The sequence below is a fragment of the Monodon monoceros genome, unplaced genomic scaffold, assembly GCF_005190385.1.
Source record: "Monodon monoceros isolate NGI ecotype Baffin Bay Population unplaced genomic scaffold, NGI_Narwhal_1 Super_Scaffold_16, whole genome shotgun sequence".
Taxonomy (NCBI): domain Eukaryota; kingdom Metazoa; phylum Chordata; class Mammalia; order Artiodactyla; family Monodontidae; genus Monodon; species Monodon monoceros.
This window is the reverse complement of record NW_021703772.1, coordinates 11,524,097-11,545,649: the sequence shown is the minus strand read 5'-3', so window position 1 is coordinate 11,545,649 and position 21,553 is coordinate 11,524,097. Positions and strand designations below refer to the sequence as shown.

Sequence of the window (21,553 nt, the reverse complement as noted above, 5' to 3'; positions counted from 1 at the left end):
TAGAAGGAGAAAATATTTAAAAATGTAAATTACTAAGTATATGTTGTATTAGATAGTAATAAATGCCAAGGAGAAAAATAATGCAGGGTTGGGGGATAGGAAGTGTCCAGATTAGAAGGAAGGCTGTGGCATTAGATCGGATGGGCAGGAAGGCCCCATGGAAAGGATAACGTTTGAATAAAGATAAGAAAAGGGAGAGAAAGTGAGTTATAGAGATATCAGGGGAAAGAGGATTCTAGGCAGAGGCAGAGCAGGTAGAAGGGCCCAGAGATAAGAACGTGCTTGGAGAGGGAGAGAGAGAGAGAGAGGAAACATTTCTAAAAATTGTAAAACTCTTCTAAAGTAAAGCAACAGCTCTGGTCATTTTCCTGGAAATAGTACCATCAGGATGATCCTGGTAGCCTGTTATACATGGCAACACATGTTACACATGGCCTCTATTGAAATTAATTGCAGCCATAAATAAGAAACATTAGGCTCTGATTTTTCTAAAATAGTTTAATGCATTTAACTAATGGACATCGTTCTTCAGTGAGAAGTAAATTTAAACTTATTCTAATTCTTCTCTTAATTTAAAGGGTTTGCCAGGACTTCCAGGTTTTCCTGGACCTATTGGTCCCCCTGGCCCTCCAGGATTCTTTGTGAGTATGAAGCCACCATTGCTGTAGACATCGTAACTAATAAAAGAATTATAGCCTAATATTTTAAATAGAGTTTTAGGCTTGATTCATTACCTGCTGTAATTTTAACTGGTGGATTTTTCTAGGGCTTTCCAGGAACCATGGGACCTCCAGGACCTAAGGTAGATGACAATTCATATGTTGTGTCAGCCAGAACATCCTAACCGATCTAAAAGCCAAACTCAGTCTGATTCCACATGTGGGTCACTGCTGGGCACCCCTCTGGAACTCACAAGGATTCCCAGCAGGGAAGTAAGCATGGCTAGCAGCTCTGCACCTCCTACTTCCCTTCTCCCTGCACTTCAGTAACTTGATCTCTGATACAAAGCGTCTTAATTCAATTATAAGGAGTTCCTCATCAGGAAAAGGGCAAGGATTCCTACTCTTTATGTTTCCCGCAACACTTTACCTTATATATTTTTTTACTGGGCTGCTTCCCAAAGCCAACCTGTTTTTATACTAGTAAATAAAAATGACTATTCATGGACTCATTAAGCACAGTCCTGCATTTCTTTCTATTACAAAGGCCAACTGTTAGTATGGGGGAGGAAAAAACTTTTTCTTCTATCTTCTTAGGTTCAGTGAGTGGGTTAACTGTAGGAAGAAAGTTTGATTTCATATGCATGTGGAGACCTCACAGAAATGAAATGAAAAACCCCAAAGAGGCAGTCAGACCCAGAGGCTTGTATACCATTTTAACAAAGGGTGATAAATTTGTGGAGAAGTGACAGGACAAAGGAAAAGGGTTTTGAGCTTCAAGGGGCAGTAGATTGTGGAAAGGTCAATATATGGGGGGAAACTAATGGAAGATAAGTGTTATTTCAGTAAAGTTTGTTTATGCAGACTTAAGTGAGTGTTGTCTCCAGTGATGACTTGTCTTCTCTTCCTGGTACAGGAGAGGGGAGGGTGACACCTTCACAAAGGGAAATTTAGGCCCTGTCTTGAGGCAGATGGGGGAGAGCAAGGAACTTTTTCTGCATTTGCTGTTTCTCACTTGCCTTCAGCTCAAAATAATTCTTCTGCCTAAGTGGTATATTTTGGGGTGGCATATTCTGATCCCCTTCATTATTTTAAGTAAGAAAATGTTGAGCAAGGCTGAGCCCCACCAGGAAATTACTTACTATCAGAAAGCCTTTGTGTGTAGGGTACTTGCCAAGGTGCTTTCACATTTGTTTCACTGATGTGTGTACACACACACACACACACACACACACGTGCACACACATACATACCCTGTGAGATGAATAGGTTCAGGTTAAGTGCTTTTCTCTACAGCTTGTGGCCTAATTGGGGGAAAATCTGCAAACTCAAGAGCAGAAAAGCAAAGACACATTGGTTGAAATGATAGATTACTGAAGAGAGATGATTCACAGACTTATCTCATGTCACTAACTTACTAGTGAAGTCAGGTTGCTTGAATTCTATTCTTAGTTCTCTATTAAGTTTTGAATTTCAGAATCCTAAAGATCAGCTACACATCCCTCTTATTTTTAAGATGGGGAAACTAGGGCATCAGGAAGTTACCAGCCAAAGGAAGCAAAATTGGCTGGTGGCTGAGCCAGAAAAATGTCCTCCGAGCTGGGTTCCTTCCCCTGCCCCACAGCATCTCCTGTTATCACTTGCCCTATTAAGTAAATCCCTTAAGCTTTCTGCGCTTCAAGATCTCTACTTTTAAAAGAAACGTGTTGCCATTCCACTCCGAGAAATAGCTAAAATAACTTTTACAATACTAACATTACTGTTAAAATATAAATGTTCAATTATAAACATTGAACCTTAATGGGTTTAGACTATACATTCATGTTCATTTTTTAAAAAATAATTTGGTTTTGTCTTTTCTTACAGGGTCACATGGGCGATAAAGTGATAGGACAAAAAGGAGAGCGGGTAATTTAAATTCTGTGGTTTATTTGTGGGCAAGATATTTTAAGTTCCCTAGCAATCAACTTACACAATTTATTCATTAAGTCACATTGAAACGAAAGTATTTCCTGTGTCTCGGGTTCCATTTGCTTTATCTTCCCAGGTAAGAACTAAAGAGGAAATGTAGATCTCTCAAGCTTAGTTTTTTATTCCTGAGTGTATTTGTCTTTAGGGTATGAAAGGATTAACAGGACCGCCCGGACCACCAGGAACAGTTATCGTGACACTAACCGGCCTGGTTAACAGAACGGTAACTCTTCAATTTTATTATTAGGGTTGCACCTTCCCCTTTCTGGGATGAGGTCCTTTGATCCCTTACCTCTTTTATAAGCTCTAGTCACCTAAGCCCAGCTCAGCCAACCTGGGCCTCTGGATTTTATTCCTTCTCCATCTTTCACTGGAGAACTAGAAAACATGAAATGGGGAAGATACAAGGCAAGCCACTCCCAACATTCTTTTTTTTTTTTTTTTTTTTTTTTTGCGGTACTCGGGCCTCTCACTGCTGTGGCCTCTCCCGCTGTGGAGCACAGGCTCCGGACGCGCAGGCTCAGCGGCCATGGCTCACGGGCCCAGCTGCTGCCGGACCGGGGCACGAACCCACGTCCCCTGCATCGGCAGGCGGACTCTCAACCACTGCGCCACCAGGGAAGCCCTCTCCCAACATTCTTGAAGGAAGAGCCTAGATCTAATTTTGCTCACCCATTATCCCCATCCCTCTCCTTGTTGCTAACATAGGGTGGGTATACGGTGAGTATTTTTGAATAAACAGTAGCAAAATGGTGTGTGGCTCTGATGCAATTGGATAGCAATGACCTAAAGATAAGGGTAGAGCAGTATCATAATCAAATGGGACATTTTTACCTGCCGTCATCACCCCAAGGCAATGTGGCCCCCACTCCTCTCCAAGGACACTGTGACTCGTTATTTTGACATTATCATGTGCTTTTTGCTCCCACGCTGGGGTAGCTAGAAGGACCAGAGGATGGAATTGAATCAGATGCTCAGAAGAAGTGCATCCCAGCATCATACACCAATCCTAGACACCAGGTTGATCCTGGAATGTCTGGGAAGGGGAACGGGGAGTGAGGGGGAAGCTAACAATTTTCTTGTGGATTAACTAAGAAATAAACATAAATCATCCTTCTCCTTTAAACTTATGATTAATTGTTTTTAATAATAGCTTGATTGCAATATAATTCACATACCATAATTTTCACCCTTCTAAAGAATAAAATTCATGGGTTTTAATTATAATTAACTTTTAACAGCATTATTGAGATATAATTCACATGCCATAAAATTCACTTATATAGTGTACAATTCAGTGGCTATTAGTATAGTCATGGATTATGCACATATAACCATGTGCAATTTTAGAACATTTTCATCACCCCCAAAAGAAATCCCTTAATCATCTCTTTCAATATAATTAATTTTTAATGATAGAAATTATCAACACAAAACTAGAAGAGTTAGAACATGGTAAGTTTTATATGGCCAAAATACTAACTCTCATTGAAGACTGGAAAAGAATTGGCTGAGGAGAATAACTGAACTTTTCAGAATTAATCAACAAAAGTATATTTAATAAAGTCTAAAGCTTTATTGGCTGAAAATTGATGGGAAAAAATCTTGTTTTGACAAAAGCAAGATCTGGAAGATTTGACCCAGGGGACAAAATTGAGTTATTTATAAAAATGATGCCCTCAGGAGGATACTCACATTGGGAAAAAACTGTTTTTGAAAATTATATTTTCACAATATAGGAATAAAATGTGATAAGGGCAAAACAAACCTAATTAATGAATTCAATCCTCGTTGTAACATTTACTCAGAAAATAGTTGATCTCAGTGAAAATAATTTCAGCATATTAAAAATGAAAGTAAACTACATTAGAAATGATCTAATTGTGCTTATAGAAAACTGATTCAAGAATTAAATTAGTTTAATACAGTTTGATCTAAAGGATACTTTCATTTTTTTTAAAAAAAGAAAAGGTCGTAAGAAGGATATATTGTACAGCACAGGGAATAGAGCCGATATTTTATAGTAACTATAAAAGGAGTATAAAAATCTTGAATCACTACATTGTACACCTGAAACTAATACAATATTGTAAATCAGCTATACATCAGTTTAAAAAATAAATAAAATATAGCACACAAAAAGTTTGTATATTGTTTCAGGGGGTTCCCAGGTATAAAATTCAAAATGTGAAAATTGATAATGTGGTGTGTTAACAGGAGGTAGATAAGTAGCTTGAAAATCCAATCCATTGAACAGACAGAGGACTTTTCCAAGTACAGTCAATAATATCTTGTTTGATCTGTTTGTAATGACCTTAACTTGTTTTTGTGACAGGACCTCAAGGGGGAGAAGGGAGACCAGGGAGCCATGGGCCAGTCTGGACACCCTGGACCCTCAGTAGGTCACTAAGAATCATGTTGTTCCCTTGAAACAAAAAGTAGAACCTTAGAGCATATTTTGATGTACGATCTACCTTTAAATCTTAATATTAGCTAAAGCACGGTAGTATTTTACCGCAGAGATCGTAAATACTAGAATTATTTTATGGCCACTTCTAGCTGAAATCCCTGCACTGTTTTACGTGTACCCAATGGCACCCATCTTATGATTTATCTTCAGCATCTGTTTCTAAATTAATATTCATAAATAAGATGTCCTTCTCAGATAACCCACCATTTCAAAAATTTTAACAAAAGGGAAAAGTTAATAAAAATCAATGTAATTCAAAAATCAATAATTTACAAAACTTGACCTAACTCTCATTAATACAGGGGCCACCTGGAGAATCTTACGGATCAGAAAAAGGTGCTCCTGGAGAACCAGGCCCGCAGGTGAGTTTGGAAATTCAGTGTCATGTGCAACCTAAATTAGTAAGTACTCAGGACTCTTGAGGTCGTGAATATAAGGTGCTTAACTCAAACTAGCTTAGATTTTCTAAACTTTTTTTTAAAATTTGGGAGTTAGAATTTATTTGTTCAAGTATCTGAGAAGTTCAAGGTTAAAACAAGCTTCAAGGACTTCTGAACCTGAAATGAAATGGGCAGGACTCTCCATTTCACTTCTGCTCCTCTCTGTGTATCAGCCTCATCCTCTTCTTTGACAAACGATCTTCATCCATATAGGGGGTGATGGGTAAAAAAAGAGGAGAATGTAGAAGCAACAGAGGCTCACTCTCCCTCCCAGCTCGATTTTGCAAAGATTTAAACACATATATTGTTTAAAAACTCTAAAAATTATACGCTGGGAAAATATTTTTTTCTAAGAAAAAATATTCAACTAATATGATTTTTAATTTTATCATATCATTTATTATTTTATCATAATAGTTAATCCCAAAAGCCCTGTCTGTTTGAATGCTGCAAAATACCTTTTATACATATATTTAAATATAGGCACATCTGGAGTTCAGGGAATTGCCAACACCGCAAATGAATAGACTGTGAATGCCTCCCTCTTTCTGGATTTTCCTGTTCGATTCTCTGCTCAGTGCTTCCTTGATTTTCCTTCTAAGCTTTGACGGGTAGTGTTAACTCTAGTTTAAGCTTAGCTCTTAATATCCTCTCCTTTTTCCAGTGACCCTCCCTAATTTCCCATTCTGACTGGCTTCTGCCTTCCCTGGCAAGAGAAGGTCATCACCTGTTCTGTGGTTAATAGTTTTTCCTTTTAATAAGTGGGGGAAACCTCAGTCAGGCTTTCTTGCCTAAGGTCAAGAGATGATCATATCATTTAATTTTTCATGTTTATTGAAATTACCCATATTTATTAAGTTACATGTTTTTGTTTTGCTTTTGTTTTAGGGAAAGCCTGGAAAAGATGGTGCCCCCGGTTTCCCTGGCACTGAGGTAAAGACGTGACTTGGCCCATTAATATAGTGAAAGTGTCGGTCCTATTAGACAAAAGGGTTTTTGAGAGTCACTAAGTAGTTTTAAGCAAACCAAAAGCATATAGCTTTTAAAAATTATGTTTGAGAATCATAGTGTTACACCCTCACTGTGGAGAGAGGTCATCTGAGCACATTTTTTTTTCCCGAAAGGAGTTTGAAGCATTTTGCTTCCTACAGAAGAGATTGATTATCAATGTGTCTTCTGACCTACACACTTTGCTGTTCTCCGTAGGGAGCCAAAGGCAGCAAGGGTTTCCCTGGGTTAAGGGGCGAAGATGGCATCAAGGTAATTCCCTTCCTAACATCTATCTTCAGCTTTTTTAATTGGTTGGGTTTGGTCACCCTTTCCCCACACGTCCTGAAACTCGGTACAAGGAATTGCAATTAGAGCTCACTAAAACATCTTAGCCTATTTGTTAAGAAGAAACAAGAGATGTGGCAACTATATTTGAACACTTGAAGGGGAAAGATGTTGCGCCTGTCCTGTGTAGTAGAAGCTGACTTAGGACGAGTGAGATTTCAGCTCAAATCTCAGCTGAGATTTCAGCTCCCTGAGGAAGAAGCTGGAAAGGACCTGCGATTGGAGGAAGTTTCAGGTCATCAGAGGTCAAGGGTAGGCTGGTCCCCGTGAGTCTCAACCTGGGTCACGATGTACTGAAAGGTCATAATCAGTTAACTGTGGACCATATTCCACATCATTGTTTCTGACAACACGTTACAGATATTTTCAAATAGTTTTCATAGGTAGGTGTATATGCAGATTCAAGATTTTTATCCTGTGTTAATATCGCTTCCAGTAGAATCCTGGAATGCCCTCTTGAGTAGGTAAGAAAGGAGGTTGATTATAGCTGGGACACCGGGCATTGCCTACAACCCACAGCCTGGTTTCCCTGTGCCTCTATTCTGGGTGGGAACAGGAGAGCACGCAATGATGCAAACATCCTTTGAAGGGAGTGATGTGGAAGAAACCTAGAGAACAAGAGCCACTTCTTCGAGACCTTGTAGATAAGATTCTTGACTCAGATATGGCCCTCCAGGAAGATAATCACAAGTAGTATCCCTTTCATGTTAACTTGGTTTGTACATTTCATAGAAATAACATCAATTCTAGCATAGATTTGTTTACCTGTGCATTTTGGTTTCTAAGTTTACCTAACATGTAAATACTTTTGATTAAAGTGCTCATAATTTCTAACTGTCTTCCAACATAGGGGTGGAAAGGAGACATGGGCCCTCCAGGATTTCGTGGTCCAGTAAGTGTAATTAAAGACCATTTTAAGGTCATGTTTGATCAAGTCTTTCAAAATATCAAGGAAATTTTGAATCATTGTCTCTTATTGACTGCTATGATAGAGATTACAGTATTTACCTTTTTATCAAACCGGGGCAAAAAAAATAGCTGTTGTCATTATTTGTCCATTTGATAATGGACAAGTATTTTTCCTTGGTCCTACTTGGTCCCTGGAATGCACTGGCCATGCCCATCCTGGGCTGTAGAGAAGAAAACCTTTGTCTAATCAGGCCTGGCCCAAGGTAAGTAATCCCTTGCCCTTAAGTAGGGCAGGAAGGCAGCAGAGGAGGACTGCTTGGGCAGCAGGGTGGCCGTCTCCAGCTGGGCCCCATTAAGACAGCCCTGCACTGTGAGGCAGCAGAAGCTCAGCCCTGGGTTGAATACAGGACCAGCAAAAACCAATGACCCCAGCCCATGCTCCTTAGCGGCAGGCTGTTTCCTCCCCTCCCCGGCGTGAACATGGATTTGATGTCTGTCAGCTCCTGACTGCAGGGTGGCTACATTTTATACAGTGACTCTGCAGCTTAAGGAGATGAGTGCAAAAGACCCAGACCCTGAGGTCTGGCCTCTTCCTTTCCTGCCTCAAAAGATGGTGGTTCTCACATTCAGTGTGACTGTGCAGGTGTGACAGAAAGCTCCTCCATGGTGGCAAAGGAGTCACTGGGGGAGTGTGTGTGCGTGTTATTACAAACGCAGTTCTCAGACCCTTCAGGCTAAGTCAGTCAACTCAGTAACCGGAGGAGGGTCCCAGAAATCAGCCTCTTTACACTACAAGCAAATGATTCAGATGGCAAGTAATCCCAAGATACTTTTAAGGGGTTGCTGGGAAAATAAAAGAGGCTATTCTGTGAAAGTACTTACTTGGAAGGTACTCACATGTCTTTATGGATTTTATGATGGAGGAGATTATTACATTATTAGTACTGTGATTAGTAGTAATTCTTTTTTGTGATTTTATACTGCTTAACCACAAAGCTCTAGTTACCTATTCTTTAAACGAGTCAGTGAACTAATTGGCCCCATGAAGCGTATGAAAGAACTAAGTTTTTAAAAAACTTTTATACTTCCATCTTCTTTCTATCTTCTTTTCTCATGCTCAATACCACATAACTCTACAGCTTCTGCTAACTTCAGAGGAAGTTCTGCTTTGGAAGTAGATGGTTAAGGAGACCAGCAGTAGGTCCACTGATCACTTCAGAAATACGTAATAGTCGGGCTTCCCTGGTGGTGCAGTGGTTGGGAGTCCGCCTGCCGATGCGGGGGACGCAGGTTCGTGCCCCGGTCCAGGAGGATCCCACGTGCCGCGGAGCTGCTGGGCCCGTGGGCCGTGGCCGCTGAGCCTGCGCGTCCGGAGCCTGTGCTCCGCGGCGGGAGAGGCCACAGCAGTGAGGGGCCAGCGTACCGCAAAAAAAAAAAAAAAGAAATACGTAATAGTCCTGAGTCCTTGGACTGAGGAAACCTTTGTCTGAAGGTCAACAGTGTCCTGAAATTTAAAGAAACAATCAATAAAGTATTCTTGATGTGTAGGTCCCAATATACTTTGAAATAAATTTAGTCCTCAGGACAATCATTTTTAAAACGTGAAACAGAATAGAATAAAAAATATCAGCGTTGATCATATGTTGTAAGAAGTCACTATTTTGTGAAACTTTCATTTCTGTATACATATTCACACATATATAGATATGTATATGTATATTGAAATGTGTATGTGTGATTTGGGCCACATCATAAAACGTATTTCTAATTGAAAGCCCATGAAATATATGATATCATGATACCAGATTAACTTTTATTTTTAAATGTATCCATGCCATATACTTAACTGCCATATCCTTCTAACACATAAACCTATGAATTCAGGAAAATAAGGAAAGTATCATTGTAGCCAAAAAAGAAGAAATTGAAGTAATTGCATTTGGCGAGCTGTCCATAAATAGCCATCTTTTTTCTTTATTAATTTCTTTTTCCTTTAAGACAGAATATTATGATGCATACCAGGAAAAGGGAGATGAAGGAATTCCAGGCCCATCAGGGCCCAAGGGAGCTCCTGGCCCACAGGGTGAGAATAAATTTCTTCCTAAAGCATTTGCTGATCATTCCATGTCTTTCTTTCAAGGCAAAATGTATAGCATGTGTTTACAGACCCAGAATTGGCAAGAGGAGAAGGGAGGTCTCCTAATGTTCATAGGTGGTGATATTTTTTGGTGTTTCCTAATTTTCATAAGAAAATTCCATAGGTGGTATACAGTAGAAGGTAACTGAATTATCTTTACGTAGGAAAGCATAACGTTCAAGTCTGGTAGGAAGACACAAACATGGCTGGAGAGAAGGAGGTGGGAGTGTCCGAAACCAGCAATCTCAGTGGGATACAGAAGAGAAAATGGAGTCCCTGAAAAGCTATAATTTGAGCAAATCCACACAAATAGTGACAAGAAGGAACTGAAGTCCTGGTTTTCTGACTTCCAGCATCATGAATTAAAGTCACATTTACTTACGTTCTATCCCTTTTGATAGATTGCAAAGATCTGGCTAATAGCTCTTATCTCTTACTACACATTAAAATCCCCAGGAACTGCTAAATAAGAACCATGTCCAGGTCCCATCCCTGTGGTTCTGATTTAATTGCCTGGAGGAGGGCCCTGGATACTGGCAGATCGTTAAAGCTCCCCAGATTAATTCTAATGTGCAACAGGATTAAGAACCACTGATCTAGGAAAATTATTGATATAAATAAGATTTCAAAGAAGAATTTTACTTAGGAGGAGTAAAAGTCTCAGTGTACTTAAACAAATGGACAGATAAGTATTAGACATAGATTTTTAAAAATCTGATATGCTTACTATAAATCACTCATATACATCAAAGAATTAGAGCCCTATGCAGTGTTACAGCTATAAGCGATCTGAGATGGATCCAGACCAAACTCATATTCTTGACAATTCCAGCTATTTAATATTCTGGCATCTGAATCATCCCAGCAAAATACCAAACACAGAGCAGACTCTTAGGAAGTGTCTTGTTGAATTATTTGAAGATGATAAAGTAGCATGATTTACTTTTTTTAAAAAATTGAAGTATAGTTGATTTACAATATTATATTGGTTTCAGGTATACAACATAGTGATTCAATATTTTTGTAGATTATACTCCATATAAAGTTATTACAAAAAATGGCTATATTTCTCTCTGCTGTACCATATATCCTTGCTGCTTATTTATTTTATACATAGTAGCTCATGTCCTTTATCCCCTACCCCTGTCTCTCTTCTCTCCCCCTTTTTGAGTGCTAGACATCTAAGATGAACTTAGTTTCTTCTTTACAGTTTGTTTAAATGAGTGACGTTTTCTCATATTTACCTCTGTGAGAGTGGAGAAAAAGTGTGAAAAATGTATTATTATATTATTATTATATCGTCATCCAAGATTTCAATAACCGGGGGGAGGGGATATTTACATCTTTGTAAACAACTAATTGCTATTATGTATTCACAGGTCCCAGTGGTCCCCCTGGAGCCCCTGGAAGTCCTGGTACGTACATGTTTCTCAGGATACCAATAGAAACGCTATTAAATGGAAAACACACTGCTCTCTAGTGAGTCTGCAGTATTTACATAAGACAAATGTTTCATTAATTGATATAGAAGTGTTTCCAACTTCTTAATCGTTAACTTTGTGACCTGCAGGGGAAAAGGGAGTGGAAACTGGGAAACTGACACAAAGTAATAGAGAAATGCTCTTTTTTACTTCTCAGTAGTTTTTACTAAGTGTAAGACAGTAACTTCAGTGTAAGGAGCAGAAGGCTTGAAACTCAGAAGAGGCACAGAGCTAGAAAAACAATAATTTTATGGCAACTAGTTTGCTTAAAATGATAGTTTTCGTAGTGTATCACAAGTTGCCTAAAGGCACATAGATTACAGCTGTTGTGTAAAGTTTTAATTTTAAAAATATATTGTTTGTGGTACATAGACAATTCTGTGAAGTGGAAAAAATATCCATGAGTCATTTGAGTGGTTGCCTCTTGAGAGAGGAAGAATAGGATCAAGGATGGTTAAAGATCAACCACCGTAGCCTCAGTTATAACTGTCGTACCATAATGTGTCATTTTGTAAAGGAGACAAAACTAAGAACAAAATAGCAAAGATTTGGTAAGCCCTGCCATGGACTATATTTTTCTCGGTACTATGCTGTATATTTAAACTATTTCATAATTTTGAAAACGAATTAAAATTAAACAGACTGAAGAACTACATGTATATTATAAACCTATTGCAAAAGAAAAAGATCAATGGATAAATATTATGTGTTCTTGCATATGCGTGGAAAAATATATACCAAACTCTTAACAGAAGGTATTTCTTGAAGCTGAAATGATGCAAAAGGGGATTTTAAAGGTGTGACCAAATATTAAGAAAGACTTCCTTCCAAGTAATGAATAGAATGGTTTAAAAAGCCAGCAAGTGAAAATTAAAAAGCTCTAAAACAGATGTCAATCCGAAGGATTATTAGCCTTTAGGCCAAAATCTTCAAGCTCAATAATCAGAAATAATCGGATATTACCCCCACTGGTTTCTCAGCAGAGATTCTTAACTATGAGGCAGAGATTTGAGACTGCCCTTCTCACATCCGGGTCATTTTAGAAGGGACAGAAGAAGGGGGTTTTGTATCACCTGGCATGGCTTCTCCCCCAGGAGATGCCTGCCTCCCCCAGGGTACCCTTTAATATAACTAAGACGATTGGCAAGAATAAAGTCCAATTACAATTTTCTCTCTTTCTCATTGGAGACCCTGAAAGATAGGCATCTTTTAGTCTCTAATAAAAAGAATTTATAAAATAACGTATACTGAAGAATTTCTCCTGAAGTCCTTTTGAATCAGGAGACTACAGTGCATCCCAACCTCTGTTTCAGCCCCTTGTAATAAGTCACATAAATTATCTTCTTGAAATGGAATGGTCTGAGCTCTGCTGTATTGTGATAGTTTAACAAGGCCACAGATAAGGGACATCAGATAATTCACTTTTATATGCTCTATATACTTTTCAATTGTACAACTTTTATAAGAATATATCACTTTTTGCAATTGAAAAACAAATGTATATTAATCAGGGAAACATCTAAAAAACAATAAATGATTATTTTCTCCAAGGGTCATCAAGGCCTGGCCTCCAAGGAGCCCCTGGAGTACCAGGAGCAAAAGGAAGTAAAGGCGAGCGAGGACCCCCAGGAAAGAGCGCAGTGGGGCTTCCCGGGTCCCCTGGCTGTCCTGGTTCACCAGGCCCTACAGGGTTGCCAGGACCTGCAGGACCACCAGGTAAAGATGCCCTTTTGCATACGTTGCCCGGTGACAGAGATGTGCCCATCGGGGGCGATGAACCTTACACGCAGCTTGGCCATCAGTGTGGACCGTAGGAGTTATGTTTCCAGTGGAGTTTCATTTATTAACCATCTGTGGAAGCAGCTACGGTGGCAGGGCTACTTTGCAAGCGCAGCCCAGTGTTAGCCTGAGTTCCCACAGAGGGTGGAGCAGGAAACAAGAACAAGGGGAGAGAAGCAGGGAAGGAATGACCATTATCAAGTTGGCCTACGCCAAGCGCAACTGCTCATTCAGTCCCTGGAGACTGTCTTCCAAGAAGCTGTATAACTTCGTCTCAGGATAATCTTTCCCGGGGAGACAAAGAGGCAAGAATTTCCCCACCAGACCCTATTTCGCATGGGTCAAGGTTGTGCCCCACAGGACGGGACTAACACCCTACCATCCCCACCCACATCCCCCCACAGACACACACTTCCAGGCTGTGTTGGCATGGCTCCTGGGGCATCCTGTGGCTTGTCATCAGCAGGGAAACCCCAGGACAGGAGGCTAGAGGTGTGCAACATGGACCAAAGCAAGATGCTGCCAGGCAAAGTGGGTCAGAAACCACAGAGCTGCAGCCCAGAGGCTCTGAAGCGGTACCTGGAAGTTCTGATGAAGTTATCCTTTTCTCTCCATCCGCTGATAGAGCCACTTAGCATTCTGTATGTGGCTGATAGGGATATAGAACCTCAGGAACACACAGATCGCTCTATATATTTTTACATGCCTTTCCTGGCAGGTTCCTGGGAGGTCTTGTGTTTTATACCCAACCCTCCTACTAGCCTTAAGAATCTTCCATGCATCAGTGATATTTTTAAGAAAGGAAGAAATATTATTTATAGACAATATAATTATAAACATAGAAAATTAAAAAGAATAATCTGGAAAACTCTTAGTAGTAATAAAATAATTCAGTTAAGTGTCTAGTTATATGAGCAATATTAAAAATAAAGGGAGTTCCCTGGTGTTCTAGTAGTTAGGATTCGGCACTTCCACTGCCGTAGCCTGGGTTCAATCCCTGGTCGGGGAACTAAGATCCCAGAAGCAGCACATCACGGCCTAAATAAATAAATAAATAAATAAAAGCTTTCCTTTAGGCTAACAACAATCTAAGAAATTATCCTATTAACAGAAGACAATGTCTAAGAACAAGCTGTTAAGCTATGGAGTGGATCTATGGAAAACTAAGCAAAGCAAAACTCAACAAAAATACTTTACTGTATATCAGGGGTTTGAACAACTTCTAGCCCTCCAAGTCTTTCTCCAGGTGTAGGTTTTGTGTCCTCATTTTATCGATGACAAGCCTGATACGCACAGCTCACGAAGCTCAGGAATGTTCAAATCAGGATCTGGCCCACAGGGCGCCTGCCGTAGATCAGCTCCCGCTCCAAAGGCACCATGCTCCCTCGCCCTTCAGAGACTGTTCTTGTTTCTTACCCTTTCTTCTCTAAGCAACACCTATCTGTCCTTCCTGTTGGAGCTTCAAAGTCCTGCAGAAAGTTTTCACTGAGCCCACCTACCTCTTATAACACTCAGGTTTATCCTGATCATAGAATTTTCCACATTGCTTGTCTGAGTCAGTTTCCCCTATAAGACTCAAAGCTCTTTGAGGTCAGGGAGTGTCTCATTTACTCTTTGAAGCCCAGCATACAGCATGGGGGCTGGAACATTGTAGGTACTCAAATATTTGTTGAGTTAAATATGAAATGAATATGAAAATGTATAAGTATCTACAAATGTATAAATGTAAAAGTATACATGAGTCTACGTTAAGTATAAAAGTGCCATAAGATTTTACTTTTTTTTTCTATTTTTTAAATTCAGTTTGTCTTATTGAAGTATAATTTGTGTACAACATTATATTAGTTTCAGGGGTACAACATATTGATTCAATATTTGTATATATTATGAAATGATCATCACAGTGTCTAGTTAGTGTCTGTCACCATACGTAGTTACAATTTTTCTCTTGTGATGAGAACTTCTAAGACCTATTCTCTTAGCAACTTTCAAATGTGCAATACAGTATTATTAACTATAGTTACCATGCTGTATATTTCATCCCTATGATGTATTTGTTTTATAAGTGGAAGTAGATTTTACTGTTCAGAGATAACTACCCATTCAACTTAAAGACACAGATAACTGGATCACAAAATAAGCATTCTTTCATAATGGAACAGACATAATATAACACATACATATTCCATCCAAATTAAATGTTTCCACTGTTACCTGTTGCTCTGAAATTGGGGGAAGCTATAGGTATTGTTTGTACATATTTAGTTTCATCAGCATTGCCTTCAACCTATATTGGAAATGGCAAGACCAAAAATTAGATCATAGAACAAAACAATTTGAGAGAATTAACTATTGACCGCACCATTATAATAGCAGATGTATGTGGAAGACTGGGAACAGCTTTCTTGAAAAGCTGCTTTAAGAATGACAAACTCGGGCTTCCCTGGTGGCGCAGTGGTTGAGAGTCCGCCTGCCGATGCAGGGGACACGGGTTCGTGCCCTGGTCCGGGAAGATCCCCCGTGCCGCGGAGCGGCTGGGCCCGTGAGCCATGGCCGCTGAGCCTGCGCGTCCGGAGCCTGTGCTCCGCAACGGGAGAGGCCACAACAGTGAGAGGCCCCCGTACCGCAAAAAAAACAAAAACAAAAACAAAAAACTAGCTTTGGTGTTTTCTCTTTGTAGGTGGTATTGTTCTTCGCAGAGGTCCCCCTGGAGATGGTGGACCTCCAGGCCATACAGGGTCTCCAGGAATCCCGGGAGTCGATGGGCCCAAAGGTTGGTTCAATCAGTGATGTTTCTCAACTAGAATAAGCCATTCTCATCATCTTTATTATCACTGATTTTATATTTCCCTGAGACAACAATGACCCCAAAATAGCAGACAGTCAGAGACGGCTTCTTTTCCAAAAGGATTACCTAACGGTATTTATTTATCTGGAAATGAATCATTTATTTAGCACCTGTGCAATAAATCATTGGCTCTTCCTAGTATGTGGGTGGTAGCCTGCACTCAAGGAGAGAAACACTGAAATAGTAAATATTTAATACTAGGCTCTTGGGATTTCCTCTCTCAGAACGCAAAAAATAAGCTCAGATAAAGTAAGCAGGTATAATAGATGAATGATGTTTTTATTAATATGTACAACGTCCTAAATGATTTTCACTACATGAAAAAATTTTTAGGCGTAACGAATGATCGTGTGGTTCGAAAATATGTCCTTTCTAAGGACTCGGCATGGGTTTGTGAGTGATGCAAGTGTGTTCTCATTGCAGGGGAGCCAGGCCTTTTGTGCACACAGTGTCCTTGTGTCCCAGGACCTCCAGGCCCCCCAGGATTGCCGGGGTTAGATGGCGTAAAAGGATTCCCAGGTACAGACAATTTGCACACAAGTATCTTTTCAAGTACCGAAAGGGTCGATTCATTGGGCGGGAAAAAAAGGCATCAGACTGCTAGATGTCAGGATGTGGTTTATATGAATTTAGAGGGAGACTTTCAGAAACACACTCTGTTAACATAAAGGAAGCCAAAAATCCCATAAAAGCTGGCATTTCCCCTTATTCCGTCTTAGTTGCTGAACTCTAGCAAACCACTGTGTTATCCAGGAATTGTAAACTCACTTTTCTACAGGGGACCAGCTGGTAACCTGGAGGAGTGAAGCAGCCATACCAAACACAAACCACTTTTTTCTTCCATAAAGAAATAAGCCCCTGGGACTTCCCTGGCAGTCCAGTGGTTAAGACTCTGGGCTTCCACTTCAGGGGGTGAGGGTTCGATCCCTGGTTGGGAAATTAAGATCCTGCAGGCTGAGAGACGTGGCCAAAAAAAAAAAAAATGCAAGAAACTGTCTCCCATTCTTTTTTTCAAGAGACATGACCCTTCTCAGTCTAATTTTTCATGTTCCCCCTTTTGATATCATCATGGGCACATGCACTATTTCACATTATTCTTAACCGTACAAGCATGATAACAAAGTTCACCAATGGCCCCAGTGTTGGGGAAGATAAGGAGTGGTGAGGACTTCAGTAAACTGAAGGGGCTATGCAGTAAATGGGAAGGTGCCATCAGGCACTCAACTCCAGCCTGTTGTTACTTGGCAGCCTTTTAGGCTCTGTGGTAATAAATCTTCCAATTTTTCATGGGAAGAATAAAATTGGGATTTTTTATCTGAAATCTCATGTTTTAAAAAAATATTAGCCGTCAACTTTTGAAGGAAAAAACATTTCATAGGCCAGTATCCTGAGGACTAAATAAAGCATATGTCGCTTCCCTTGTCGACCTCTGTGCCAGACCAGAACTCTCCACCTCAGCACTGTTGCTCCAGGCTGTCTCTGCCTCGGCTCTCCTACCTTCCCCTTCCCTGGTCATAGAAATGACCATGGACAAAGCCTTGAAGTAGAAGAAGTCTCTATTTTATTAGTTGGGTTCCTCTGCCCCTGTGCCACTCTGCTGGCTACCCAGGGCCTTCACGTGGTATCACACACCATCTAGGTTCTGCCATTAGCACCTTGGTCTATAGACACCATCCTCAAATGATTTCTCATTAACTAATAAGAGCTCTCAAGTTACAGAGCCCTTGCTCAGTGCCCTAGGCATGGTTCTAGATGTCTTCTGTGCCTCCATCCCTTAGTCCTCATGTCAACCCTAGAGCTAAGTGTTACATTAACCCCATTTAACAGATGAGGAAGCTGAGGTATCAGATGACATAGCTAATAAGTGGTAGAGCCTGACTCCAGTCCAGACACTCTCCTCTGGAGACATGCTCCACCTTCTACACTGGAACCCCTTAATTGCTGTACCAGGCACTGCCCTTTGAGCCAAGTTAATCCAAAGCTCTACCTTTGGAGCTAAGAGCTAAAAGCTCTACCTTTGGAGATAAGAGCATGTTTGCATGTTACCACCATCCAGTAGACGTTTGCATTGACACAGAGTCTTCGGGGAGGCTTGGTCTCAGTCCAAAGAAGAAAGTCTCATGGTGGCAGCTGCGAGCACTGTGGCCAGCCAGTAGAGGACATGCATTAGGGCAGGGATCCTTTGTCACCCTCAAATCCTACCCACTTCTTCATGAAGGCCTTAGTTGCTTTGCAGTGACTGCTCCCTGACTCCCTGAGACAAGCCTGACAGGAAAGGATGGGGCAAAGAACAGGGGGCAGTGTTTTTCATACAGCACCTATTTGACGCCCAAGTCTCTGGGGGAAATGTTAAAACAAAAACTAAAAGGAAGGGAGGAAGGTAAAGAACAAAAGGAAAGCCATCATAATTTTCCTACATCCCCAGAGCGATCTCTGGCCCAAGGCTGGTGATGCAGGTGGGCAGCTCACTGCTGCTAACCAACCAGTCGCATTGCCGTATTTTCCTTGGTTTTCCTACATTTGAGGTACTACAGGTATAGCTCAAAGAGATACATAAGCAGTAAAACTGTTTGGATTACTATACAAAAGATTCTCCTGGCTTAAATCTTGCAAAAAAAAAAAATCTGAATAAACATTTGTTAATAAACTGACCTGAGATCCATCCAAAAGATCCTCTAAAGGGATCCTCTTTACAGAGACAGTTAAATAGAGGAAGTATAAAATAATACAGTAAAACGCAATTTGGCAACCGATATACAAAGCCTCAGAAAGATTTGTACCTGTTTGGACCTGCAGTTACACTTTTAGCAATTTATTGTAAAGGAAATCTTTGGATAAATTTGCAGAACTAAATATCCAGAGGTATTTATCATAGCATTGTTTACAACAATTAAAGTTGAATGAGACAATCTAAATGTCTAAAAATAGCTGTTAGCTGAATGAATGATGGTTCACCCATACAATAGGCTACCATGCAGCCATTTAAAGGGAAGCTATAAGTCCATATTTATTGACATATGTACAGTATGATTCCAGAAAAGTGTATTATGAGTCCTATGCATTTATGGATATAAAATTTTATGAGTAATGCACATGAAAATTTTAGCAAATACTGTCTTCTGGTGGTAGATTTATGCGTGATTTTTATTTTATTTTTATACAGCAAGTTCTTATTAGTTATCTGTTTTATACATATTAGTGTATATATGTCAATTCCAGTCTCCCAATTCATCACACCACCACCGCCCCCGTATGTGTGATTTTTATTCTCTTCTTTCTGTATTTTTTTTTACAATGAACACCCATTACTTTTATCATTAGAAGAAATAAATGTGTCTCCTTAAAATTATAAAGACGAGAATTTTAGGAAGCTAAAATTTAAGAGTTCTTGTTTTGAATGTTATCTCTTATTCCAGTTATTTACTCCCATTCTTACCTTGCACTGTGTGTTTTAATAAAGAAATTTTCTTTCTTCAGAAGAAGACATCCTATTTTCTTCACATACTGCATTACCCTGGCTGTTCAGAGTTTGTGTTCAATGTATACTTAATAATTTACTGCTTTCAGGAAGACAAGGGGCAGCTGGCATTAAAGGAATCCCAGGGTCCCCAGGAAGCGCTGGTCTTCCAGGATTTCCGGTAAGATTTCATGGTTTTAAAGCTTTATTTACTTTCAATTTGGAAAATGGAGCCCTCTGGAAATATGGTTGCGCCCCATATAGGTTGTCAGTTTGGTGCCTGGCAAGGAGCACTTAATAGTAAAGCACTTAGTAGATACTTGTTGATTGAATGAATAAATGAATGATGTGCGAAAGAATAAGTGAATGAATTAATGAATTTATAATCATTTCAAATGGTATCAGAGACAGAAGCTGATCAGTGGCTGCCTGGGGCTGAGGCTGGGAACAGGGATGGACTGCAAATAGATGTGCGGGAATTTGGAGGAGTGGTGGAAACATCCTAACACTGGATTGTGGAGATTGTAGCATGAATGTGTAAATTTACTAAAACTCATTGAATTGTATTCTTACAAAAGATTCATTTTATAATATGTAAATTATACATCAATAAAGTTGTTAAAAATTTAAATCAGAAAGTTATACTTGGATAAATATATTTAAATCAAATTATCCATAGATGCATATTGAAATTTACCAATATTCTAACATAATCTGAATTATGTGAAGGTTGTATCATATTGAATTATATTATTGTATATATATTGCATTGAATTACACTAATTGAATTTTTTTTATAGTTTTGGAAGAAAAAAATAAAGCCAAAAAGCTTGAAGTTTTACTTATGGGCCAAAGAAAGGGTCTGGAAAAAAAAGTCATGTTCATTAAAATTGAAAAGTTCTTATTGACATTTTTTAATATTGACACAAGAACTGTACCCAAATGCAAGGTAGACTCATTTTTGTACCACCCTAGGGATTCCCGGGTGATCAGGGTCATCCGGGACTTAAAGGAGAAAAAGGTGAAGCATCTCAGCCAGAGAGACAAGTGGGTGCCCCAGGGGATCCAGGCCTCCGAGGACATCCTGGAAGAAAGGGCTTGGATGGAATTCCTGGAACTCCGGGAGTAAAAGGATTACCAGGACCTAAGGGAGAACCGGTTGGTATCTAGACACTTTTTTCAAATTACCCTCCCTCTGAATGAAGGGCTCTAAAGTTAAGACATCAGATGATTTCTTTTCAAAAAATTGTTGCCCATTCAGCACAGTTCATCCCTTTAACTGCAGGATGAGGCATCTTCAAATGAGCAGTAATAACCCGAACAAATATTTATAGTATTTTGACAAAAAAAAATAGCACTCCATGGTTTTTTTAGCCCACAGAAAATTCTACATTGATAATGACCTTGTTTCATACACAAGTTACAATTCCACATTTGTATCAAATGAGTTTATAAGGAAGTTCAGAAAATGATTAATAATGGAAAGTTTTAGTCAACATTTGGGGGACAATGTTCATTCTTTTAAGTAAAAATAAATGCATAAGAGGACAGAATATTTAGGGTTTTGTCATTTGGGTAAATGTTTTGTCATTTACCGTATTTAAGTTTATATAATTCTGTCTCTTTTCATGGGATGGAATCTCTCACACGTTCAAGTGAGAGGTTCCTACTAGGATCTTTTTTTTTTTTTTAGCATCTTTATTGGAGTATAATTGCTTTAAAATGGTGTGTTAGTTTCTGCTTTATAACACAGGGAATCAGCTACACATATACATATATCCTCGTATCTCCTCCCTCTTGCATCTCCCTCCCACCCTCCCTATCCCACCCCTCCAGGTGGTCACAAAGCACCCAGCTGATCTCCTTGTGCTATGCAGCTGCTTCCCACTAGCTACCTAGTTTACATTTGGTAGTATATATAAGTCCATGCCACTCTCTCACTTCATCCCCAGAATCTGTTTTTAAATGTCATAGAGGCAGAGGCTGAGAACCTATCGCATGTATCTGAGAAGTTTGCAAGGCATGCTGCCCAGCCTGTTTTATGAAATCCCAGTTTCTCCCAGGGTT

General features: G+C 39.7%; 1 protein-coding gene across 3 annotated transcripts in view; it reads left to right on the top strand.

Moving 5' to 3' along the window:
- Window positions 1-21,553, top strand: part of COL4A3 (collagen type IV alpha 3 chain) — a 133,976-nt gene that overhangs the window by 72,745 nt on the left and 39,678 nt on the right. For 2 of the 3 annotated variants that reach the window (XM_029224497.1, XM_029224498.1), the window contains 16 exons: window positions 579-641; window positions 767-802; window positions 2,526-2,567; window positions 2,776-2,853; window positions 4,966-5,028; window positions 5,403-5,462; window positions 6,429-6,473; window positions 6,747-6,800; window positions 7,726-7,767; window positions 9,783-9,867; window positions 11,301-11,336; window positions 12,954-13,118; window positions 15,862-15,954; window positions 16,453-16,548; window positions 19,597-19,667; window positions 20,462-20,644. In XM_029224497.1, the coding sequence (XP_029080330.1) occupies window positions 579-641; window positions 767-802; window positions 2,526-2,567; window positions 2,776-2,853; window positions 4,966-5,028; window positions 5,403-5,462; window positions 6,429-6,473; window positions 6,747-6,800; window positions 7,726-7,767; window positions 9,783-9,867; window positions 11,301-11,336; window positions 12,954-13,118; window positions 15,862-15,954; window positions 16,453-16,548; window positions 19,597-19,667; window positions 20,462-20,644 (1,212 nt within the window). Of the gene's footprint in view, window positions 1-578; window positions 642-766; window positions 803-831; window positions 933-2,525; window positions 2,568-2,775; window positions 2,854-4,965; window positions 5,029-5,402; window positions 5,463-6,428; window positions 6,474-6,746; window positions 6,801-7,725; window positions 7,768-9,782; window positions 9,868-11,300; window positions 11,337-12,953; window positions 13,119-15,861; window positions 15,955-16,452; window positions 16,549-19,596; window positions 19,668-20,461; window positions 20,645-21,553 lie in introns of those variants that run through there. The other variant, XM_029224499.1, reaches the window with a different exon arrangement.